Source organism: Pezoporus occidentalis, unplaced genomic scaffold, assembly GCF_034315485.1.
Source record: "Pezoporus occidentalis ecotype Australia unplaced genomic scaffold, CSIRO_AGI_Poc_V1 ctg42, whole genome shotgun sequence".
Lineage (NCBI taxonomy): Eukaryota > Metazoa > Chordata > Aves > Psittaciformes > Psittacidae > Pezoporus > Pezoporus occidentalis.
Window position 1 is genome coordinate 6,368,482 of NW_026915747.1, and position 16,853 is coordinate 6,385,334.

Here is a 16,853-nt window from a genome sequence, read left to right on the forward strand (position 1 = left end):
TGAGCTGCTTGTGGTTTAAAACTGATATTGTGGGAGAAAGCAGCAATCTGGTGTGGATGGGGAGGAGTCTTGGTACAGCTCTTCTCAAGTCTGTGCAGACAAGGGCTTCTCTTCAGGCCCATGGGTCTCTTTTCAGGCCCATGGGTCTCTCTCCATCAAGCTCAGTTGAAACAGCAACAGCTCCAGTTTGCTGGGTGGGATTGGGGAAGGGCAAGAGGGACAATGAGCATTTCAAGCTCTCAGAAGGGACAATACAACAGTTGAAGCTGAAGGTGTCATAGATGCTACATAAAGCTGTGCTGTGCACATTGCTAAACTTCTAGCCCTGTGGTGGTCTGCTCCCTGGCTCAATACATGCAGGAAAACCAGGACAAGTTGGGGCACCAGCCTTTTTAGTGAAGGAAATGGGGATTTTCAGCAGTGACAGATGTTAACCCCTTGAAAGAGCAACAGCTCTGAGGTTTGTGTTGAGTTTTCACTCATGGAGCTGAAGGAGAAAGGACTGTGTGGACCCCTTCAGAAAGGGAATTACAAGTCCATCGTTTCTCCACTAGAAAGCTGTGTGTTACAAGCAAAGAGTGTTTGAACTGGATGCTTGCTACTGGAAACCTGTTTGTGGAGTAAGGCTAAATTCGGACTGATGCTGCTTTTGATGGAACTAAAGAAACTGGATTTGGAAACAAGAGAGGGAAAAATACTTCCTGAAAAAGTTTTTTTTTGCCAAAGCAAAATCTTTGGTTTCAGTTTATATTGAAACTGAAGCATTTAAAGCCCATTGAGCGAGGTTTATCCTCTTTGCATGGACCATTGCTTCAGGTCCGAGGATGCAGTTGTGCCTGGAGCTGGCTTTCCCCATCAGTGTGGAGGCAACAGGCCAGCAGCATCTGTGGCACAAGAGACTTCTAAAGCTCATTTTAACAAAGCTAGAATGCCATTTGCAAAGCTAAAATGCCCCCAAAATTAACCTTTTTTAATGAGCAAAAGAGAAAACATGATAAAAATATATTTGAAATACCTTTGAATATAAAGTTCTGCCACAGCTCTGTGATAATGGCAGTCAGTAAATGTGCTGTTCTCCTCTTGCTGTCCATCTGTCTGTCTGCAGACTGGGCTGGAGCATTCCCTTTGTGATACAGCTCCAGGAAACCAGCTCTGCATCTTCATCACATTTCCCTTATTCCCCCACTTTTAACACCAATAACCACTGGACTTTGCTTTTTTATCTCAGACTCTACACAGCACCTTTACTCCTATATATTAAGGTTCCATTACTGGGTTTTTTTAGGGGCTTGCTCGTTTTGGCCTGAGGAAAATCCATGATCTTTGGAAGCTCAGTCAGCCTGTGGATGAACGGAGAAGATGTGAGTATGTCCTTATGCTCCTTTATGTGTGTCTGTGTAACCCTCCAGCAGTGACTTTAAGCTGAAAGAGGGGAGATTTAGACAAAATATGAGGAAGAAATCTCTCCTGTGAAGCACTGTCAGTTTTCCACTGAAACAGAAATAGAAAATCATGGAATGGTTTGGGTTGGAAGGGACCTTAAAGCTCCTCCACTTCCAACCCCTGCCACAGCAGGGACACCTTCCACTAGAGCAGCTTGCTCCAAGCCCCTGTGTCCAACCTGGCCTTGAACACTGCCAGGGATGGGGCAGCCACAGCTTCTCTGGGCACCCTGTGTCAGCGCCTCAGCCCCTCACAGGGATTCTTCTTCCTTATCTCCAACCTGAACTTCCCCTTTTTCAGTTTGAACCCATCACCCCTTGTCCTATCACTCCAGTCCCTGATGAAGAGTCCCTCTCCAGCATCCTTGTAGCCGCCTTCAGACACTGGAAGCTGCTCTGAGGCCTCCACGCATCTTCTCTTCTCCAGGCTGAACAGCCCCCATGTTCTCAGCCTGTCTCCATACAGGAGGTGCTCCAGTCCCTGAGCATCCTTGTGGCCTCCTCTGGACTTGCTCCAACAGCTCCATGTCCTTCTTATGTTGAGGACACCAGAACTGCACACAGTGCTGCAAGTGGGGTCTCACGAGAGCAGAGTAGAGGGACAGGATCACCTCTTTAAATATTAAGTGTAGTTCAACTCTGAAACTCGATTAGAATTTAAAGCTCCTATTACATGTGTCTGTCGATCAAGCTCCTGTCATCTGCTCCTTCTCTTTTCAGTAAACCTGGTAATAACTGACTCCTTCATCAAGAAATGGGAAGAAACTCAGGGCTTCTTTGGTTTAAAGGAATATGCAAAGCACGTCAGTGACAAAGAGCTGCAAACAAAGATTGACATAGTGGAGAAATACAGAGAGCGCATCCCTGATCTGGTGCAGCAGATTGAGAGGAGCCACGTGCCACATGAAGCCGGGCCAGGTAAAGCCAAGCTGTGTCTTTGACAGAGGAGCAAATCCAGGGCTTGTTTTCAACACAGCATCAGTGCTGAACCCCCCTTGTTCTTCAGTTTGGATCAAATTGGGCTTTTAGGGAGAAGGGAAGTTGAAAGAGCAGCTTTTGGCGTGCATGTGTGACTGCAGGTGGGATTCAGTGCAATGAATCTGCCACCAAAGGATGGCTCAGTGTGCACTGGGTTGTTGTGGCTGCCCCATCCCTGGCAGTGTTCAAGGCCAGGTTGGACACAGGGGCTTGGAGCAACCTGCTCCAGTGGAAGGTGTCCCTGCCAGTGGAAGGGGGTTGGAACGGGGTGAGCTTTAAGGTCCCTTCCAACACAAACCAGTCTGGGATTCTGTGAGTATTTCCTATGGTGGGAAAGCCCTAGGACTTATCCTGCTCTTTGGGATTCCTGGTGGAGTTGCCCTGCAATTTGCTGACTGAAACTTGGGAAGGGGACAAGGCAACCAAGTGAAAAATACATCAAATAAAGAGCATACCTCTTTGGAAGCAGGAGCCAGGCTGCTGACAACCAGGCATCTTCCTTGGCAGGGAAGTTGTCTTCAGCAGTCTGGATTCCCAATAGAGGTGCTTTGCTTCTGATTTCTATTTGGGAAGAAGTGAAGTGAATGCAGAATGGAATCATTGTGTTTCACTTGGTGCTTTGTGACACTGAAATTCCATTTGTACTGCAGTGCCTGATCTTTATTCCTTCTTCTTCCCCACATGTGCTGGTCCCAGATTACCTCATAGGGACTGTCCATCAAGCCAAAGGCCTGGAGTTTGACACGGTGCTGCTTGCAGATGACTTTGTGCCAGTACCAGATCTCGATGGGGATTACCAGATTAGAACTGACCCCGTTATTGGTAAGGGAACAGCTCGGTGTGGTCCCCATCCTGATCTGCAAGTGAAAAGCAAGACTGTGCTTATCAGTGCCATCAGGTGCCACTGTCAAGGGATTATTGATCTTGTAGTTTCCTTCACAGCAAGGTAGGAGTATTCCTGTACTCGAGCTTGTAGGCATCTAGCAACAGAGAAAGACCAACTCCATGCTTGGGGAAGACACTGCTTTCCTTAGGTGCATGCTTTGGAAGGGCTGGTCTCTTCCCAGCGAGCAGAGAGGTGGCTGCAGAGGGAACCTAGAGGCAGAGAAGCTCCTCCAGTGCCACGTCTGTGCCTGGGAGGTGGGAGAACACTTACCAATGAGCTGCTTCTCATGTAGAGTCCTGCCTTTGCCTGGAGGGAGGAACATGGAGCAAGGCAGGAGCTATCAGTGCTGTTAGGAGCTGCACAGCAAACACAGCATTGTTCCTGCAGAAGCACCCAATGTCCTTGCAGAAACACCAGCTGAAGCGTTAGGCTGAAGCCAGAGCTGTTCATTCTTGTGCTCTAAAGCTACTGCTGGTCTTTCCTCCAACCTAGAGATGTACCCTGAGGATGAGTGGAACCTGCTCTATGTAGCTGTGACACGTGCAAAGAAGTATTTGCTCATGTCCAAGTCCCTGGAACACCTTTTAGCACTGGCTGGGGTAAGTGAAATTGTTCCAAGGTAAGCAGGTCAAAGGAGGTGCTCCTGCCCCTCTACTCTGCTCTCGTGAGACCCCACTTGCAGCACTGTGTGCAGTTCTGGTGTCCTCAGCATCAGAAGGACACGGAGCTGCTGGAGCAAGTCCAGAGGAGGGTCATGAGGATGCTCAGGGGCTGAAGCACCTCCTGTATGGAGACAGGCTGAGAACATTGGGGCTGTTGAGCCTGGAGAAGAGAAGCTGTGTGGAGACCTCAGAGCAGCTTCCAGTGTCTGAAGGGGGCTACAAGGATGCTGGAGAGGGACTCTTCGTCAGGGACTGGAGTGATAGGACAAGAGGTCCAGTGGGAGGTGTCCCTGTCCCTGCACATCTCCAGTCGCTACCTTTGGAGGGGACAGTGTGGTAGAGGAGCATAAAAGAGGATTGTCATCAGGTTCACCCCGATCTTCAGGTCCATGCTGATTGTGGACTCTGCCCTGCATGTGCTGGCATGGATCAGAGTAGCTGAGGTCATGGTTTTCCCTCAGTTCCTGTGCTCTGTACCATGATTTCAGTAGCAAGGGTAGGAGGTTGCAGTGGTTTTGTCTTCCACAGCCCTTGTGTTTGGGTGTTGCCTTCCACAGATCCTGACTTCTTATCCCAGTGCAAGCCCATAGGTTCCCTTTTCTGTGTGCAGTGGTTGCCAGCTCTTACTTCACTTCCTTCCTCACTGCTGCTGCTGGCTTCTGCTTGGGTCTTGTTGTCACCAGGGGTTTGGGGCAGGGTTTTGTTGCAAATCGCTTCCAAGGAGGTATAAAACAGAGATGAAAGAACCATTCTCAGTATCTCAGCTCCCTCAGTGATGTGTTCCCTCCTCCTCTTGTTCTTCAGGAGCGTTTCCTTCGGGTGGAGCTGATGAGTGAGGCTGGGAAGGATGGAGCTGCGGTCACTTGCTCTGTGCCGCAGTGTACAGAAATGTTACAGTCTGGCTGCGGGCTCGTTGTGAAGAAGCTCCCTTTGATTCACGTATGTCAAACCCTCCCTGGGCTTTTGAGATGATGGCTCTGAATTGGGAACCTTCACAGTCACTTGTGGGCTGGCTCTGCTTGGGGGCTGTTTGGAGCTGTCACATCAGGGAGGGACAACCTGAGTGCTAAGCTCCAGTGGAAGGGAGCAGGGAGCATCCCATAGCTGCATCTCATGTCCACAGCTCCCCAGTCTCTTACTTCTACTCCCACCCAGCTAATAACTGGGGGTGACTTCCCTGCTGTATGTTTCAGGGGGGTGCTGCAGTTCCCACTGAGCCACTGAAACCTTCACCTCTCTTCTGAGAGCGATTGTGGTCTCAGTGGAGCTGGTTTTGAGATTCTGGCATGTCAGATCCCATATCTGGCCGTTGGAGCCTCTGCTGAGGCCATAGAACAGCCATTTGGGGTTAGCACTGACACTCATCTCACTGACAGTCTGGCTTTTGGGTCCCATTTTGGCTTTGATACCACAGTTCTGCCTTTAGGCTGGATCCTAGAAGGTGAAGGCCAAGCTCTCTGCTGAGCACACAGTAAATCAGTGGAGCTCCATGTCCAGGACAGGAGACAGCAGATGCCTCTGAGCCATACACAGGGGACACGAGCACTGAGGACACTGGGGCTGTTCAGGCAGGCCAAGGGGAATGGCTTTAACCTGCCAGAGGGGAGACTGAGATGAGCTCTTAGGCAGAAGCTCTTCCCTGTGGGGGTGCTGAGGCGCTGGCACAGGGTGCCCAGAGAAGCTGTGGCTGCCCCATCCCTGGCAGTGTTCAAGGCCAGGTTGGACACAGGGCTTGGAGCAAGCTGCTCTAGTGGAAGGTGTCCCTGCCCATGGCAGGGGTTGGAGCTGGAGGAGCTTTAAGATCCATTCCAGCCCAAACCATTCCATGACTCTATGACAAAGCCTCATCCTTCACCAGCAAACAGCTGCACAGGGATATTTTGGTTGCACCTATTAAACAAACCACCCCATAAGGGACTTCCCTGATGGCAGAAGATGCTTTGGGTTCATTTTTATTCCCCTCTCTGGACATGAAGGGCTTGCATCCCAGGTTGGGTTCCTCCAGCCTTCATCTCCTCTGAGGTCTCCTCTCTTTCTCCCACAGAGCAACCACAGCAGGGATGCGGGCGGTTACCTCTGTCGCTCTTGCACACAGCAGCGCTTTGGCTCCCTGACACCACTTATCTTCTCCCCAGCGCTTCAGGAGCAGCCCATCCAGCTCTAACAAAGCCCTCTGGCTCCCCAAAGCCACCCTGGATGCAATCCAAGGCTTGTTGTCACATCCCAGCTTCAGAATCGGATGGATATTGGAGCAGGATTTCAGACCAGCTCCAAGCGGAACCCTCTGGGCTCTCTGCAGGCAGATGGGAGCCCTTTTCTCCAGCCCCACTTTGTTCTCCAAAGCTGGTCAGTGTGGGCTGCTCTGCATCTCTGCACAGAAGAACATGCACTTTGTGCCAGACAGGGCAAGGTTTGGGTTCTTCTGAGCATCACCCCTCCATTACCTCTGTCTCAAGGAATACCCCTCCAGCGACCAAGCTGCCAGGATACTGCTGTCTACTCCATCCTGTCTGTTCCTCAGTGAAATCCCTTGATCCACTGGAAGAAGAGGAAATACTAGAAAATACCCAAAGAAACACTTTATTCTGAGAAAATGAATGTTGCACTGTTGGCTCTGGGAAAAGGTCTTTAAAGCTCTCCCAGCTGAATGAGGCAGCCAAGGGATTCCCCAGGCTGTTCCCCTTCTCCCTGGGGAAGAAAACCGTAGGGAAACAAGAGAGTCAGCATCTGAGCAACTGCTTTGATTTGGTTTCAGTCTCAGAGAGAGTTTTAAACCTGAAATTAAGGTTGTAACAAACTAAAAAAGCCTTCATGCTTTCTTTGTTCTCTTGCCTGCAGTTAAGAAATTGTCCGGGGTTGCATTTATTGACAGACACCACAGTAGCAGTGATGCAAGAGGTGCAGATGATGGCTTATGCCAGGCACTGTGTCATTCCAAAACTGAAAGTGATTTGGGAAGAGATCAGCTGTTGGACATAGGCCCAGAGCCAAGAGCCATGCCTGCTGGAAGAGGCCAAGGCATCATGTTGATTTCCATGGTTATTTACTGAGTGATTGCTTCATTTGCTTCATTCACTTGCTTCACTGGCTCTGATTTTGCTCTCAAAGTGTGGACTCCACTTGCTCTGTTCTCACCTAAATACAGGCAGAATTTCACCTAAGACTTGGAATTGGACCAGGCACCTCCAGGGATCCCTTCCAGCCTGTCTTCCACCAATCCATTGGAAGAGGCTGTGCCATTGCCAGAGGGTTTGGTCTGTCACATCCCAAGTGCTGCTTCCTCCTGCTTCAATGGTCCGGATCAGTGGCACAACCAGAAGCCAAGACAAAGCAGCAAGGAAAGGGCATAGAAGTTGGGTATCAGGTATCAGTTAATGTCCAGCTGACCTCTAAAACCCCTTTCCCTGTCCAGCTGAGAACAGGCAGTTCCACCTTCCCATCACCCTTGGCCTTGGAGAGTAGTGGTGAGCCCTGGCTGCTGCTAAGATGGATTTCACCCCAGCCCTGCTCCATCCTTCCTACCTTCAGGGCTGCCAGGATGTCCAAAAAGACAAGATCAACTACTCTGTGTATGATTTGATATACATTATATACAGATATATACATAAACCAGCATTTGTCTACAGCTGCCTCTTCTGTAGCAAGCAGGAAATGAGGGGATAACAACTGGAGTAGAAAAAGGGCAGCCATGCAAAGGGGAATACTTCCTTAGGTTGTCTTATTGCCTTCAGTCTGATGGTGTCTGCAGTGAAATCGCTCCTTGCCAGTGGCACCCAGGGTCTGCAGGATCCCTGAGCTGTGTATGAGGCACCTTCACCAGCTTTTGGGTTCACCAGTGAATGGCTGAAAGAGAACAGGAAGGGGGTGAGGCACTTGGAGCCCAGAACCACCCCCTCCCCCCATGTGCTGGGCTGCACCCCCCAAGCATGAGCAGCAGCTCAGGGAGGGGAGACCCCAGCTGGGGCACTGTGAAGTTCTGGTGACCCTACAGAGGAAGGGCACGGAGCTGTTGGAGCGAGTCCAGAGGAGGCCATGGAGATGCTGCGAGGGCTGGAGCAGCTCTGCTCTGGAGCCAGGCTGAGAGAGCTGGGCTGGGGCAGCCTGGAGAAGAGAAGGCTCCTGAAGGGGTGACCTTAGAGCAGCTCCAGTGCCTAAAGGGGCTGCAGGAAACCTGGAGAGGGGCTTGGGACAAGGGCCTGTAGGGCCAGGCCAAGGGGAATGGCTTTAACCTGCCAGAGGGGAGACTGAGATGAGCTCTTAGGCAGAAGCTCTTCCCTGTGAGGGTGCTGAGGCGCTGGCACAGGGTGCCCAGAGAAGCTGTGGCTGCCCCATCCCTGGCAGTGTTCAAGGCCAGGTTGGACACAGGGGCTTGGAGCAAGCTGCTCTAGTGGAAGGTGTCGCTGCCTGTGGCAGGGGTTGGAACTGGATGAGCTTTAAGGTCTCTTTTGTTCCAGAGTTTCCAGCTGCCCCATCACTGGCCTTGCTCCTGGCCAGGGAATGGGTGTTTCTTGGGGTAGGGGAGCCCAGGTTCACCCCTAGCACCCAAACCCCATCCTTTTCACCCAATATACCCTCCACTGGGGCAGGTAGCCCCCAGGCTGTACTCTGCTGACCACCAGGTCCACCTCCCAACCTCCAGATTCTCACCTCCATGCCCCACAGTGTGCTCATGGAGCTCACCCACCCACCTTATGGGACACACACCCACCTTTGCGTGCTGCAGGAGTCTCATCCATGACAGTGCCTTGTTCAGGCTGGGAAGAGCAGCCCCGTGTCCCTGGGGTGAAGATGCTCCGTGTACAGGGGACTAGGATGTGCTCTGCCATGCACTGCTGCTGCTTTCAGCTTTCCATCCCAGCCTTGAGCATGCTCTGGGCTGGTGGGTGCTTCGACTTGCCTGGTGCTGAGTGCTCAGCCCATGGGGTAAACACTGGGTGGCAGCATCTCCTCGTTCTCAGAAGCAACAGCCACCATGGGGATGGCTGTCACTGCCACCGCATGGCTCTGCCCTGTGTGCCTGCAGAGGGGAGAGGAGCATCACTGGCACCTCAAGGCCTTTCGCTGCCATTCAGAGGCTGAGGGCAACACATCATTGGGATGGAAAGACCTCATGGGGCTCAGACACTTACATTCTCATCCTCCAGTAGCAGCAGGCCACGATGCCAGCAACCAGCAGCACTGAGAGCCCTGGGGGGGACCCAATGGCTGATGAGCGTCATCCAACTCAGACAAAACAGCTCCTCAAATAGCCAAAACCACTTTGTGCACGTTCACAAGGTGGTCTTGTGAAGAAATTTGGGTGCTGCATCCTTCCTCATCAAAAGCATTGCCCTTGACCATGGCAGAAACCACCCACAGCCCCAAGGAGGGCTTTTAAGCTAAGCAATAAAGTAAATAAATCCCTGTTGGCCAAAATACACTTTTTCCTCAGCTTACCAATGGAAGAGGCCAGGGTCTGGATGGAAACTGGAAAAGAAGAGAGAAATGAAGATTTTTAGTTGCAATGCAGGTTGGATATTAAGGAAAAAGTAAGTTCTTCCCTGTGAAGGTGATGAGGCCCTGGCACAGGTTGCCTAGGGAAGTGGTAAATGCTCCATCCCTGGCAGTGTTCAAGGCCAGGTTGGACAGAGCCTTGAGTGCCATGGTTTAGTGTGAGGTGTCCCTGCCACTGGCAGGGGGTTGGAACTGGATGAGCTTAAGGTCCTTTCCAACCCTAACCAGTCCGGGATTCTATGACAAGCCGGGAATACAGGAGGGACTCTCACTGAAAAGGGGTTTGGAGAGAAGGGAAGTAATGCACTGAAGTAGGAGAGCCTTTGCTGGTTGGCCCTACCCCTTTTGATGGATTATCTTCCCTAAGGAGGTGGCCCAACCTGCAGCGTGCTCTGGGTGGGTGTCAGGCAGTGTGGTTGTCCCCAGCGATGACCCTGGAGCTGTTTCCTCTCCCAGTGTGGATGGCTGCAGGGGTGGAAGTGTCTCTGGTGATGTCCCATCAGGTGCTGGGGGTGCAGGTGTTGCTGCTGGAGAGGGGCTGGAGGTTGGGCTGGTTTCAGTGGTTCCTGCTGGGAAAATAGTGTAAAACCTTTTAATTTCAGGAGTTAAAAGGCACCCTGCAAACAGCACCATTTTTTCAGTGCTCAGCCTTTTGCCTGCTTCAGGGAGGTTGTGGTGAGGGAACAGCCCATCCAGCAGCTACAAAATGGTGTGATTTCACACAATGGAAGTAATTCTATCACACCATCAAACTGTTTGCTTTCTACACCATGGTGGTTGTAGGTTTGCCATGGCCACGGCCATGATGACCCCAAAGCAAAGCCCATGGGTTGTGTTTGCAGTTTCATTCCCTTGTGCTGGGCACTGGTGAGGCTGCACCTTGAATCCTGTGTTCAGTTTTGGCCCCCTCACTACAAGAGAGACATTGAGGTGCTGGAGTGGGGCCAGAGAAGGGCAGCGGAGCTGGTGCAGGGCCTGGAGCACAAGTGTGATGGGGAAGGGCTGAGGGACCTGGGGGGTTCAGGCTGGAGAAGAGAAGGCTCAGGGGGGACCTGATGGCTCCCTACAACTGCCTGAGAGGAGGATGGAGCCAGGAGGGGCTGGGCTCTGCTCCCAAGGAACAAGGGATGGGACAAGAGGAAACGGCCTCAAGCTGCACCAGGGCAGGTTTAGATGGAGCTGAGGAACAATTCCTGCCCCAGAGGGTGCTCAGGCATTGGAACAGGCTGCCCAGGGCAGGGCTGCAGTCACCGTCCCTGCAAGTGTTCACACAGCGTGGAGGCAAGGCCCTCAGCGCCATGGGTCAGTGGTGGCCTTGGCAGTGCTGGAGTAATGGTTGGACTGGATGAGCTTAAAGGGCTTTTCCCACCCAGATAAGTCTATGATTCCTCACCCTTTGGGGCCATCCTCTCAGTGTGCGGCGCCATTGGGACCTCAGGGCTGGGGGTTTCCGGAGGTAGAGCTGGGTCCCCTTTGGGAAGACACAATGTGGAGACACCATCAGCAGCAGCTCCCACACCATCCCTCATCCTCCTCCACCACCTCCCCACTCCCCATCACATCCCAGCTGCCAAGAAAAGGCTTACGGATGCACTGGAGCGTGGTGTGGGTCCAGTCGGGCTCGCTGGAGTCATCCCGCAGGATGCACTGGATGAGGCTGGAGGTCCCGGCTTTGCGCTTGTAGCCGGCGTTGCAGGTGTAGCGCAGGCGGGTGTTGAGCAGGGTGTTGTTGCCCACGTCGATGTGAGCGTTGGCCACGTCCTTGGGGCGGCTGCATCGCATTGGCACTGGAGGGGAGAGAAGAAACAAAGAGATGGGGGTCACAACAGGGCGACTGGGCACCCTCTGGCCCTTGCTCACTGTGATGAATAGCAACCAAGGTGGTCAAATCCTGCCCGAGGAGGGGGGGTATGGGAAGTTGTTGCTGCCCGGGGGTTGGAAAAACCTCATCCAGCTTGCAGAAGGACAGTGTGAGATGGCTGTGCCTGTGCACATGGGATGGAGAAGGGCAAAGCTCCATTTCCAGCATGTTTGCAGTCACCTTTTAGTTGTAAGTACGTAAAAGAAAGAGCCCGGATGAGGTACTCTCAAACATCTGAAGCTGGGGTGTTTTCCTTGGGTTTCTTCTGTGTTTGCTGCATTCTGTTTTGAGTGGTTCTGCTGTTTCACATGAACCTTGTGTAGAAAGGGAATTAGTTGAGTGATGGTATGGATCATGGTAATGTGCTCACAGGCACGTTGCAGAATGGAAAACAAGGGTGTATGAAGTCTAATTCAGGACCTGGGTCATGTTTGGCCCTGACAAAATGGAAGATGTTGGAGTTGGCACAGGGTGCCCAGAGAAGCTGTGGCTGCCCCATCCCTGGCAGTGTTCAAGGCCAGGTTGGACACAGGGGCTTGGAGCAAGCTGCTCTAGTGGAAGGTGTCCCTGCCTGTGGCAGGGGGCTGGATCTGGATGAGCTTTAAGGTCTCTTTCAACCCAAACCAGTCTGGGATCTAAGATCCACTTGAAACAGCTCCTCTGGTCACTGAAAGCTTCTCTCAGACATCCAGGCTCCATCCCACCACCAGCTGCTCTGTCCTGGCTGCATTCACCACCCCCCATTTCCTGTTTATTTTGCAGCTGGATGTGAAAACTTCCAGGTGTTCTGCGAGTTCTCCAGCCACTTCCCAGCAGTTTTCCCACTGGAGCTTGCAGCCTATGGCCCTGGAGGTGGCTGAAAGGCAATTATCATCCTGTGGCTGGGCAGTGGGGCTGCGATGGGCAGTGAGTTCTGGCTTTTCCTCCTCCTAGAAAGGTTTGTGCTTCCCTTGTGGCCTTGATTTGAGGTCGGTTTCACAAGAGGATGTTACAAGTTCACTTCTTTTTCTGGCACGATGGAGAAAGTTTCTTGGTTACCCAGAGATTACCACATGTGGACAGCTGCTGTCAGCTCCCATCCCCCAGTGTAAGCCACTGCGTGATGGTCATGTTCCAGAGCTGGGATGGAGTGATGCATGACTGGGATAAAGCAATATACAGCCAGGATGGAGTGGTCCAGAGCTAGGATGGAGTGATGCATGGCTGGGATAAAGCAATATACAGCCAGGATGGAGTGGTCCAGAGCTAGGATGGAGTGATGCATGGCTGGGATAAAGCAGTATACAGCCAGGATGGAGTGGTCCAGAGCTGGGATGGAACAATGAATGGCTGGGATAAAGCAGTATACAGCCATTCTGTGGTCCAGAGCTGGAATGGAGTGATGCACAGCAGAGATGGTGTCCATTTAGTAGGGAGGGATGCTTGGTTGGGCTGGGATAGGGAATGGGATAATGATGGGAGCACAGTGGGAAAGGGAGTGCTGTGGCAGTGGGGATGGGAGCACGACAGGAATTGGAATGCACCAGTGATGGGGACAGGAATGTGATGGCAGAGGGATGGGAGCACTATGTGAGCACTATGTGAATGGGAACAGGACCACAACGTGCTCCCCCAGGCACCCAAAACACCCAGAGATGAAAATCTCTTTAATCCTAAATATCTCCTCCCCCAGTTTGTTATCTATCCCCAGGACATCCTGGGGAGAATCTAATCAGTGCTTGGGTGGGTCTGTGCAGGGTCTCCTGGCATGGGGACACCCCAAAAAGTTGCATGGGGGAGGGCAGGGGTGAGGCTGTTTCAGAACCTCCTCACACATTGCCAGACCTGAAGCCATGCCATAACATGAAGGAAAAGCCCTTCCAGTGCCAAGGTAACTCACAGCCACGTCCACAAAGGGAGCACAGAGGGAATTCCAGCTAGAAGCAGCAACAAAATCCAGGAAAAACATGGACCTGTGAGTCCTGCTTATGCCTTTCAGCTTTTACACCTCATCTCCTCATCCCAATCCCACCAAAACACTTTCTTTCTAGCTGACTTGGCTGTAAAATGATCTTCTCTTTCCAAAAATGCCCAAAATGATGATCATCATCTTGTCATCATTGATCATCATCTTGTCATGATGACAAGACCCCATGTCTCGGTTTCCAGGATTGCTGCACTGATTTCAGTTTGTTTCATGAGATGAAACACATGCCAAGGAGAAGAAAGGGAGGAAGTCTTTGGGAATTTCGGTTCCCAGTGCTGCTACAGCCTGATTTGATGTGTGGCCAAGATTTAGCCTTTCTTTTATACCTCAGCAGTGAATAGGAAAGGGTGTAAAATGTGAGTGGATGGGGAGAGCCATGGTTGGCTTTGTGGGGATCCAAGGGGCTGCACAACCACGACTAGACAGCAGAGAATCCACACTAGGAAAGCTTGGGCATTTTTCTTGGAAAATTATCAGTAGAAGGGAGAAGCCACATATAATCTAATTACCATGCATAAACCCATTGGAGAGTAACTGCATAGAATCCCAGACTGGTTTGTGTTGGAAGAGACCTTAAAGCTCCTCCAGTTCCAGCCCCCTGCCACAGGCAGGGACACCTTCCACTAGAGCAGCTTGCTCCAAGCCCCTGTGTCCAACCTGGCCTTGAACACTGCCAGGGATGGGGCAGCCACAGCTTCTCTGGGCACCCTGTGCCAGCGCCTCAGCACCCTCACAGGGAAGAGCTTCTGCCTCAGAGCTCATCTCAGTCTCCCCTCTGGCAGGTTAAAGCCATTCCCCTTGGCCTGGCCCTACAGGCCCTTGTCCAAAGCCCCTCTCCAGCTTTCCTGCAGCCCCTTTAGGCACTGCAGGAGCTGCTCTAAGGTCTCCCCTTCAGGAGCCTTCTCCAGGCTGACCCAGCCCAGCTCTCTCAGCCTGGCTCCAGAGCAGAGCTGCTCCAGCCCTCGCAGCATCTCCGTGGCCTTCTCTGGACTCGCTTCAACAGCTCCACGTCCCTCTTGTATTGGGGCTTTTAACTCAGTTGATGGATTCAACTGAACTAAGAGCAATGAACACTTTCTGTTCTTCAGCCACATTTTCAGCCCCAAGGCAGTCCCAATTGCATCACCACTGCCAGGAACATTGCCTGCAGGTCCGGGAGGGGGCCACTGGGGGTACTGCCTTCAGAGAAAGCTATTTTTAGCCCATTCCAGTGCATATCCCTGGCAGTAAACACAGCTCTCTGGCCTTATTTTTGCTGTTGGAGTATTTTACAGCCCTGCCCGCACCCGGCTGTTGAGAAACAGATCTACATTCTAGAGCACTGAAGCTTTGGCAGCAGACGGGAACCTGGAGATGCTAAAGCTGTCCTGAAGCTCTGTGCTACATTCCAGCCTTTTTACCTGTGCTTCCACACAAATCCTTCATGATTCCCACGTTTTCAATTCATTAAGTGCTTCCTAAATGGTCTTTCCACTGCCGCCAGTGGCTCCCTAGTGCTGTTGGCATCCTCCACTCTCTGCGCTGATCTGTGACAGTGTTTCCCAAAGCTGCTGTGTCCAAAGATAGTGAAGGGTGTCCAAAGCTGGTGCAGGGTCTGGAGCACAAGTGTGATGGGGAAGGGCTGAGGGACCTGGGGGGTTCAGTCTGGAGAAGGGAAGGCTCAGGGGGCACCTGATCGCTCCCTACAACTGCCTGAGAGGAGGATGGAGCCAGGAGGGGCTGGGCTCTGCTCCCAAGGAACAAGGGATGGGACAAGAGGAAACGGCCTCAAGCTGCACCAGGGCAGGTTTAGATGGAGCTGAGGAACAATTCCTGCCCCAGAGGGTGCTCAGGCATTGGAACAGGCTGCCCAGGGCAGGGCTGCAGTCACCGTCCCTGAAGGGGTTTAAAAGATGTGTAGATATGGCTCTTGGGGACATAGTTTGTCCATAGTGCTGGGTTAGCAATTGGTCTCAATGATCTTAAGGGTCTTCTCCAACCTAAATAACTCCATGAGTCCATAATTCTATGACTGTGCTTTTGGAGAGGCATGACGCAGTGCAACATTCCTACCCAGTGGCGATGCTCAGCCATGAGCACCTCACAGAACCCATGGAAACCCCACAGAGCCCACCAGGGTGACATCCCACCATGATACATCTCCTGTGGGTGCATCACATGGATCCTAAAAATCACCTGGACACCGGTGAGGAGGTGGCAGGAGCCTCCAAGAAGGCACAAGGGGAACAAGGGGGTGCAGACTGGGCACTCTAGGGTAAGTGTAGGCACCTCACAGTGGGTTGTGGGGCTCCTAGAGAGAAGCGTGGGCATGCAGGGACCGGGATGGGTACCCCAGGGAGCAGCGTTGCCACCCTGGGAAGCAGAGCGAGCAGCCCAAGGACATCGTGGGCACCCCGCGGCGGGTATGAGCACCCGGGGAGACACTTACCGCTGTCGGCGGCGACCCAGGACAGCAGGAAAGCGACGGTACCGCAGAGCAGCGGCAGCAGCGGCCGCTCCATGGGACGGCGCCGGCTGCACCGGCGGCACGGGCGCCGGGCCGGGGGCTGAGGGCTCCCGCCGCGGCTCGGTGGCGCTTCCCCGCTGCACGCCGCCGCCGTCGGACGTACCCGGCGTTTCCTTTTCCTTTCGCTTTCGCTTTTGTCCCGATGCGACGGGGAGGGACGCGCCACGCTGCCGGGATGGGGAGCTCGGGGAGGTGGGGTGCAGTGCTCCGGGCGAGGCTCGGTAACCGGGGAGAAGGATGCAGTTCCCGGGGGAGGATGCAGGTCCGGGTGGGGATGCAGTGATGGGGCGAGGGGTGAGGGGGTGTCGGGGAGGACCCGCAAAGCATTTGATGCCCTCCCACACTACATAAAATCAATGAGGTTAGAAAAGATCTTTAAGATCACCAAGTCCAGTATTCCCCCAGGACTGCCAAGTTCACCACTAATCCTTATCTCAAGGATGAAACTGAAGAGACACAGATTTGATGGATGGACCATTTGGGGGATAAGGAATTGGCTGGATGGTCCCACTCAAAGAGTTGTGGTCAATGGCTTGATGTCCAAATGGAGATCAGTGATGAGTGGTATTCCTCAGGGCTTGGTGCTGGGATCAGTGGTGAACAACACCTTTGTCAGTGACATGGATTTCCCTCAGCAAGTTTGCTGATGACACTGAGCTATATGGTGCAGTTGACACACTGGAGGGAAGGGATGGGATTCAGAGGGACCGGGACATGCTGGACAGGTGGGACTGTGCGAACCTTACAGAATTCAACAAGGACAAGTGCAAACTGGGACAATCTGAAGTATAAACACAGGCTGGGGGAGACTGAATGGGGCAGCCCTAAGGAGAAGGACTCAGGGGTGTTGGTCAATGAGAAGCTCTCCATGACACAGCTTCACTGTGCGCTTGAGCCCAGAAACCCCCCATGTGCTGGGCTGCACCCCCAGAGCATGAGCAGCAGGTTTAAAGCCAGGTTTGATGGTGCTTGGAGCAAGCTGCTCTAGTGGAAGGTGTCCCTGCCTGTGGCAGAGGGCTGGAACTGGATGAGCTGTAAGGTCTCTTCCAACCCAAACCA

At 52.7% G+C, this 16,853-nt stretch overlaps 2 protein-coding genes across 9 annotated transcripts in view; one reads left to right on the forward strand and one right to left on the reverse strand.

The window, feature by feature from the left end:
• FBH1 (F-box DNA helicase 1) overlaps nucleotides 1-6,320 on the forward strand; it is a 29,633-nt gene extending 23,313 nt beyond the window's left edge. For 2 of the 7 annotated variants that reach the window (XM_062634276.1, XM_062634277.1), the window contains exons 16-21: nucleotides 1,286-1,361; nucleotides 2,163-2,360; nucleotides 3,117-3,242; nucleotides 3,799-3,905; nucleotides 4,773-4,907; nucleotides 6,013-6,320. In XM_062634276.1, the coding sequence (XP_062490260.1) occupies nucleotides 1,286-1,361; nucleotides 2,163-2,360; nucleotides 3,117-3,242; nucleotides 3,799-3,905; nucleotides 4,773-4,907; nucleotides 6,013-6,132 (762 nt within the window). In that variant the 3' untranslated portion in view covers nucleotides 6,133-6,320. Of the gene's footprint in view, nucleotides 1-1,285; nucleotides 1,362-2,162; nucleotides 2,361-3,116; nucleotides 3,724-3,798; nucleotides 3,906-4,772; nucleotides 4,908-6,012 lie in introns of those variants that run through there. The other 5 variants (XR_009967728.1, XM_062634280.1, XM_062634279.1 and 2 more) reach the window with 5 other exon arrangements.
• A 77-nt stretch (nucleotides 6,321-6,397) lies between these two features.
• IL15RA (interleukin 15 receptor subunit alpha) lies at nucleotides 6,398-16,000 on the reverse strand. 2 transcript variants are annotated; one of them, XR_009967730.1, is made up of 8 exons: nucleotides 15,717-16,000; nucleotides 11,048-11,248; nucleotides 10,855-10,932; nucleotides 9,842-10,027; nucleotides 9,405-9,434; nucleotides 9,098-9,155; nucleotides 8,677-8,985; nucleotides 6,398-7,811 (listed from the first exon to the last, which is right to left on the reverse strand). XR_009967730.1 is itself a non-coding variant. In XM_062634293.1 (7 exons), the coding sequence occupies exons 1-7, from the start codon at nucleotides 15,787-15,789 to the stop codon at nucleotides 8,880-8,882; spliced, it is 732 nt and encodes a 243-aa protein (XP_062490277.1). In that variant the 5' UTR covers nucleotides 15,790-16,000; the 3' UTR covers nucleotides 8,408-8,879. The 2 variants fall into 2 exon arrangements, 1 of the variants encoding a protein (XP_062490277.1); XM_062634293.1 differs by lacking the exon at nucleotides 6,398-7,811 and having other exon boundaries at nucleotides 8,408-8,985.
• Nucleotides 16,001-16,853: the final 853 nt, after the last annotated feature.

Bases quoted from the DNA above. Each gene is read 5' to 3' on its own strand.
- IL15RA (XM_062634293.1), bottom strand. From the start codon at position 15,789: ATGGAGCGGCCGCTGCTGCCGCTGCTCTGCGGTACCGTCGCTTTCCTG. The intron at 9,435-9,841 runs GTTGGGCCACCT...CTTCTTTTCCAG, and splicing joins CCACCCAGAGCACGCTGCAG to TTTCCATCCAGACCCTGGCC. The intron at 9,156-9,404 runs GTAAGCTGAGGA...GGTCCCCCCCAG, and splicing joins GACCCTGGCCTCTTCCATTG to GGCTCTCAGTGCTGCTGGTT.